Source organism: Pempheris klunzingeri, chromosome 5 (assembly GCF_042242105.1).
Source record: "Pempheris klunzingeri isolate RE-2024b chromosome 5, fPemKlu1.hap1, whole genome shotgun sequence".
In the NCBI taxonomy this organism is placed as follows: domain Eukaryota; kingdom Metazoa; phylum Chordata; class Actinopteri; order Acropomatiformes; family Pempheridae; genus Pempheris; species Pempheris klunzingeri.
The window spans coordinates 2,688,670-2,696,411 of record NC_092016.1 but is presented as its reverse complement, the minus strand read 5'-3'; the positions used below and the strand labels follow the sequence as shown (position 1 = coordinate 2,696,411).

General features: G+C 40.4%; 1 protein-coding gene across 1 annotated transcript; it reads left to right on the top strand.

The window, feature by feature from the left end:
* The first annotated feature begins 940 nt into the window (after positions 1-940).
* lingo1a (leucine rich repeat and Ig domain containing 1a) lies at positions 941-2,806 on the top strand. Its single transcript, XM_070831124.1, has one exon. The coding sequence runs from the start codon at positions 959-961 to the stop codon at positions 2,804-2,806; it is 1,848 nt and encodes a 615-aa protein (XP_070687225.1). The 5' UTR covers positions 941-958.
* Positions 2,807-7,742: the final 4,936 nt, after the last annotated feature.

The window sequence follows — 7,742 nt, the reverse complement described above, 5'->3', positions numbered from 1 at the left end:
CTGCTACTGTGGCCCCACCTCTTACTGGTTTTTTTCCACACAGCAAATTCAGGCTGGAAGTAGGAAGAATATCATCATGGATACGCTCAACATGTGTGTTTGTGACACAGCATTCATTGGATTACTGTCAGAAAAATGCCATTAATTCCATGCACCTCTTCACTTTACATCAGGGTGGTAGCATTGACTGATTGATTGTCTGTAAGGTGTGCAGAGGAAATGGTGCTCAGAAGTGAGGGTGCTGTGCAAGATGTATGCAGATTACAACAATTATTTGGTCTTTGATTTTCTAGGTAGGATCAGCACTTCCTCTTCTGTATCACAAATAGGTCTCATGGAATGCAGCACATTCACAGCAGCTACTTGCATCTGAAATACCCTCTAAGCCTCTGTGCTGAAAAGTGAACGATGCAAAATTCAAAACTGTCAGTACTCTCAATTATGCAGGCACATACCTTATTCCTCGTAACCACCCACCTCTATTCATCTTGAGTCTCTGTCATGAATATTGCAGCAGAATTCATACCGTCTGTTCTGCTAAGAATTGTGTCACATTAGTATGGCATCCTTTTAGCACGTATGATTGTTGAACTAACTATCTTGCGGAAAATAAACACAATGCATAAAACAGAGTGTTTGAATGTAAGTTCATACTGCTGTCTTTCACTTCCATCCCATATGAAATTACTGACTTAAGCAGAGAACGGCTTATTAGAATATCAGCTTCTAGGTCAGTGATATCAAACCATGCCACACACCCTCATTGATTTTTTTTTTTCCCCTCTTCTTGTCCACGTTTGAGCTGATGCATTTTTATACTTTACAAGCTGCATTGAATTTCTTTCTCGTCTCAAAGAAGCTCAGAAAGAAAATGTAGGGGAGTTGAAGTCAAAAGCGTGACAGTTGTTGTTCTAAGTTAATGTTTGCCCTCTGTGTGTCTCCGCAGGTAACCGATAAGATGGCAGCCGGGGAAGCGACTGGGCACAGCTACCTGGTGGCTTGCTGGCAGCCCATTTTGATCCTGATGCTGGGTACCGTGCTGTCTGGCTCCACCACAGGCTGTCCATCCCGCTGTGACTGCAATGTTCAAGAGCGTTCTGTGATGTGCCACCGTAAGAAGCTCATGACAGTTCCTGAGGGCATTCCTGCAGAAACAAGACTGCTGGACCTCAGCAAGAATCGCATTAGAACCATCAACCCAGACGAGTTTGCCAACTTTCTCAACCTTGAACACCTGGAGCTCAGTGAAAACACGATCTCCACCATTGAACCTGGAGCTTTCAACAACCTTTACGGCTTGCGGACATTGGGGCTGCGCAGCAACAAGCTCAAGCTGATCCAGCTCGGAGTCTTTACAGGCCTGAGCAACCTCACGCAGCTGGACATAAGTGAGAACAAGATCGTCATCCTGTTGGACTACATGTTTCAGGATTTGTACAACCTCCGATCTTTAGAGGTGGGCGATAACGACCTGGTTTTCATCTCCCACCGGGCTTTTCATGGCTTAAGTAGCCTTGAGCACCTGAGTCTTGAGAAGTGTAACTTGTCCTCTGTGCCAACAGAGGCTTTCACCCACCTCCACAGTTTGATCACCCTCAGGCTGCGCCACCTCAATATCAATGTCATACGGGATTACTCCTTTAAGCGGCTCTATCGCCTGAAAGTGTTGGAAATAGCAAACTGGCCGTATTTGGATACGATGACCCCTAATTGCTTATATGGATTAAATCTCACCTCTCTGACCATTGCAAATGCTAACCTGACCACAATTCCTTATGTAGCCCTGCGGCACCTGGTTTATTTGCGCTTTCTCAACCTTTCATATAACCCTATCCACACCATTGAGGGAAATAAGCTCCATGATCTTCTGCGTCTGCAGGAATTTCACCTGGTAGGAGGAAGACTGGCGATGATTGAGCCCTACTCTTTCCGTGGCCTAAACTACCTGAAGATTCTAAATGTGTCTGGAAACTCTCTCAGCACTTTAGAGGAGTCTGCTTTCCATTCAGTTGGCAACCTGGAAACCCTTGCCTTGTATGATAATCCCTTGGCCTGTGACTGCCGACTGTTATGGGTTTTCCGACGACGCTGGAGACTGAACTTCAACAGGCAGCAGCCGACCTGTGCCTCTCCTGAGTTTGTCCAAGGCAAAGAATTCAAAGACTTTCCGGATGTTCTGCAGCCAAACTACTTCACGTGTCGCAAGTCTAGGATTAGGGATCGCAAACCCCAGCAGAAATTTGTTGACGAGGGAGCCATTGTTCATTTTACTTGCCAAGCAGATGGAGATCCCGCTCCAGTGATATTGTGGCTATCCCCGCAGAAAAAGTTTATCACCACCAAAACAATTGGAAGGCTCTCCGTGTTGCCAGACGGTACCCTCGAGGTGCGCTATGCCCAGATTCAAGACAATGGTACATATGTGTGTATAGCTAGCAATGCAGGCGGAAATGACACCTCTCTTGCTCACCTGCACATTCATAGCTACTCGCCTGACTGGCCACACCAGCCCAACAAGACTTTCGCCTTCATCTCCAACCAGCCCACAGAAACTGGTGCTAATGGTACAAGAGCCAATGTCCCTTTCCCCTTTGATATAAAGACGTTGATCATTGCAACCACAATGGGCTTCATCTCTTTTCTCGGTGTCGTCTTGTTTTGCCTGGTACTGCTCTTCCTTTGGAGCAGAGGTAAAGGCAACACTAAGCACAACATTGAGATCGAGTATGTGCCACGGAAATCGGACGCTGGCATGAGCAGCAGCACGGTGGATGCTCCTCGTAAGTTTAACATGAAAATGATTTAACGGCGCCGTGGAATTTAATAATTTTGAACTCAAAAATAAGACAAATGGAAAAGAAGACATTTTCTTTCCTCTCTTACAAACCTGTGGATCCTGGTCTGTTAACATAGAGTAATATGTTTTTTTCCTGACTGAAGCACTTGAGATGAGGGCAGTTCTTGACTTTCATAAGTGAGAGGGAAGGAAAGCGCACCCAGTGCTTCAGGGCATTGGTGGTTTCTACAAGGCCTTTGGGGGCATTAAAAGTCAGATTTGTCATAAGAAGTTCATATTCCTGTGGATTTATACTGGGAAAAAATATATCAGAAAAGAAAAAAAAAAAAAAAAAACTCTTCAAACAACCAGAATGCGAGGGGCAGATCATATGTCGGCCATTGCAGTTTTTTGTCTGTATTTTTTAATTTAGTTTTCCTCATTTCTTTTTCTATTTTGTTTCCAGGTTTAGATGTCAAGTCATGAATGAGATGTGTATGGGTTGATGAGCACATTAATACAACATTAATATCATTACAATACATCAGTGTAACAATTGTGAGTTCTTTGTGCTACATATAGTCTTTTTTCTTTCTTACAGTGATGATTGTTCTGTAATCCATGAAATGTACATCTGTGGTACAATAACTGAGTATGCCCCAGCAATTAGCAGTAATACGTAGTATGGCTCAATTATATTATATTAAATAGAAAACTCGATAATGTACTACATAAAATGTCACAGCAGCTAATTCATAGCCCTGCTCCACATCAAGGAGGTACAGTGAATGGTACTGACCTGAAAAACTTAATGATATACAAAAATAAGTGCTCTGAAAATGTGTAGATTCAGTGATATAGGGATGCATCAGTGCAACTTTTACAACTGATACTAACTCCCTGTACTGCACTGTAAAAATAATCAGCGGTATGCAAGAGAAATTGCATTTTTAGAAAGATATAGTGAGATTTAGTGTTGAAAATAGCAGAAATTGTTAAATGTGGCTCGTAATATGGGATTTTAGCATTTGGCAAATGCTCTGATCGAGCCCAGTATCAGTGATCTGATGTCAGTATCAGTGTCACTCATCTCCTAATTTTCTGATGTAACACAGACAGTGCACACAAATGGATTGAGGACATGATACATGAGGGAATTTGAGATGATATGACACTCTGTACCAAAAATAGAGGCAGTGTCTATCCTATGGTTTTGCCACTAAACAGAATGGTCGGTATCGGGACCATGATACTATAAAGCCCTTATCCCAGACTTTTTAAATTGCAATTCAAAATGTAATGGTATTATTTTGTGCTCAACATGATTGTGAGGAATTAAAGTTGTGGTGCTCATGTTTTGGATACAATGTGCTCCTCAAGCTGTAGAGTATTTCTTTCACTGTTGGTTATTTTTCTTGATTGTTTTATGAAGTCAATGATTCATTTATGCCGATGCTCCCCCCCACCCCACCCCATTAAAGCCATGGAATGGAAATATTACCTTCCAGGATCATTTACAGGTGTGCTGTTCCCCAGAAATGTGCAATGTCCGTCGGGGGAAAAAGAACTGAGCATATCATGCTCCCAGTTGGTCCTGCATATAAAATCTGAGTTTACAGCCTTACCTTTTCAAGTACACACTGTGGACAGCTGGGCTTCGCAAACGTGTGTGAGGATAAAGGCTAAGTTATTTATGATGGATGACATTACAGACAACGACACAGTAATGGGCTGGAAGTATGGACAGAATATGCAGATGGTTGGAGTGACACAGATGGTTTCACCCATGGAGCAATCTGAAGCAGCTTTGGTGTAATCCGTTTTGCATAAAGGAAAAAAAAAAAAAACACTGGATATGGCTCATGGTTCTCCCTCTTGCTGATTATGAATGCTCTCTTCGTTCAAAGTGTGGCTACTGTACCTAGCCTTTTATGGTCCCGAGTGATCCCGGGATTCTGTTCTTTGTTTATGTTTTTCCTTTTTTATTTTAATTTTGACCCTGGACTATATTGACCATGTAGTCCAAGCCAACTTTTTACAAAAAAAAAGGTACTAAAAAAGAAATCTATGGAAAATACATTCAAATTGTTCTGTGCAATAAAGGTAATATGCAGATTTTTTTTTTAATTAACAAAATTTTGTTGATGTTGAATTGTTGAGAATATGGTATGTTGTATTAAACAATCTATGGACTTTTTTAAACACATGATGGTCCTATCTTGATTTCAAAGGTGTGGTTAGAAAGGACTTGGCTGTTCCAGGTTTCTGGTTGTGAAAACTCTTTAACTCGTCACAAATGTAAAATTGTGACTTTATTAATTGTTCCAGTTTCAGGCCATGGTAAGCTGGCAGAGGCCTGTTGATCTTGTTACAATTTCTTCTCTATTAATACGGATTTATGAACGTGAAATATAATACAATAAGCCTTTAATGCTTTGATGCCCAAGTACAAGCTGACGTCTTACTGAACATTTGGTTGTATTTTTGGAATGAGCTATTTAATGTTTGATTTATTTGATTGAATACCTCATTAAATGATGATGCAGGCTGCAAGGTAATTTAACATCATATGTTTCGGCAGTAATGACTTGTTTACAGGGGCATTGGTAGTTCACTTGTTCACTTGCCTGGCCTCTAAACATTAATTAACCATCATTAGTAAAGGATCACAGACATTAAGATATGTATTGGGAATTCTACTAATTTATGCTGCACATTTGTAACGGTAAAGAGACAAATTTAGTAAAGTAATGATTTGTTAATTTCAGAATGAAACAAAACAAAAATAATAGCTGTTTAACTCTGGAATAATTTTATTCTGGGATGTCTCTTAGTGAAACACGAGCAAAATTAGGTTATCCTTTGAAGGTTATGGGAAATGACCAGGGATACGACTAGGACAGCCTAGTTTTAGAAAACATGGTGCTGCTCTGCGTTAAGTTTGCATCTCTGTCCTATTCCTTTTTATTCCACATCCTTGTTCCTTGGTTAGGACTCCATGGGGACTTTTGACGTTCCTTTTTTTCCTCAAGCTGTATCAAAGCATACTCATTTATCTTCTGACTTTAAAACAGACAACCGGAATAGAAGAGGAGGGTATCTATTCTTGAGGCCTCACGGCCCTGGGGAGTAATGGAGACATCCATTGTTTTCATTCCTCAGATATTAGATCTGTGTTTAAAATTCTAGGTCAGGAACAGACTGATGGATTCTGACACCGTGCGACGAGTCCCCCTCTCCTCGACTGAGCATGAAAATACAGACACACCTCTGGGTGTTCCTTGCACTCATCCAAATCCATGTGCTTAATGACATCTGGGAAACACCGCGTGCAAGCAAACAAAAGTGTGAATTTGCTGTTGGCGGCACCTCTGTCACACAATAGAATCTTCAGATGCCCAAAATAAAAAGCAAGTCATTTGAGATTTACGTTTAGATGTGGAGTGGAGATGTGGAACTCATGGCTGGGAGGCTGTTTCTCATATCCATATCAAAGGATCCACTTTAAGCCCTTGTTTAGATTGGTTTAGGTGTTTCCTTATTATACCTATGTTAATTCATCTATTTTAGTCACTGTCAATCAAACCCTACACATTTCAGCATGTAAACCTCACAACACATTGTAATGTTTCAGTGGAGGTATGGAACAATATAATATAGCCCCCCACTACTTAACATTGCTCTCACGAGTCAATAGTAATCTGAAACGTGCTTGGAAAGTTAGTGACGGTAATGTAAAGTACATAAATTAGTAGTTAATGGGCTAAAATATATAAAAGGATCCATTAATTACTGTGTTTTTTAATGGCAGGTCCACTGCAAAGAGGCACATTTAACATGTCAGGTGCTGTGGGAGATGAGGACCGAGGCCATTCCCAATTAGAAACCCCTAAACACAATGCAGGTCCTGTATAATAGGTGAAATACGATGTACCAGCTTTAATATTATAGTTATTTTAAGTGGATGAATTCAGCTTAGAGGGATAGAACTCATCAGGTTGTTTATTGCGTCACTGTCGTAAAACTTCATCAGCAGCATTGTCACGCATCATTAAAGCAAAATGGGATATAGCAGCAAAAAAAAAAAACAATTATCAAGAAACACTTGATGCCAAGTCTGACATCCCAGAAAGCCACATGTGACAGCTTTCTTCTTTTTTCTTTTAAATGAATCATTTTGGTTTTCCATGTGGATGATGACCTACTACTTCCTGAATGGCACAGCAGATATCATAACATTGAGACTTATTAAAAATGACCCTGTTTGAATTTGGTCCTTAATAATGATCATCTTATTTCACACGTTGCCATAAATCTGAAGATTTAAGTCAATGCAATTCACTTGGGCTTTTTTTTCATGCCTATTACATCCTTTGCTTTTTCACTCATCTCGAGCTAAGTACTTAATGCACTGTACATGGGGAAAAAAAGAGGGAAGAGAGGAGGATTAAGTAAATACATTTCAAAATATCAGATGATCTCAGACTGGCTGTTGTTACTGTAGTTAATACACAGGTTTATGTGCACAAAAGTTCTATAACTTTATCCCCAAAAAACCAGTGATGAAAGAAGGTACTGAGGTGTTTTGATTGAAAACATCAAGCACCCCATTAGTTTTAGGACTGATATCATTTTTATGTTGAATGTATACCTACTATTTTGTCAGAAATGTATTGATATATCTATAGAAATATATATATATACACATTTAAGGCCTCACCTGAAGCTGAAGTTCAACACTATTTGTTATAGTGACAAAACAACCTGACAGACACTGAGTATGGACTCTTAAGTGTGTCCCACACTCACCCATGCATATGGATATGATCTAGAACAAACATCACATTCAATATTTCAGCTTTAATGTGAACATAACAGACCACGACTACTTCCTACTTTTGACAAACCCCTAAGGCTGAACAGTCTGCAGCTCTCCTAAGGAGACTGGACACACGAAACAAAGCAG

Excerpts from the sequence above, each read along its gene's own strand:
- lingo1a (XM_070831124.1), top strand. The coding sequence starts at position 959 with ATGGCAGCCGGGGAAGCGACTGGGCACAGCTACCTGGTGGCTTGCTGG.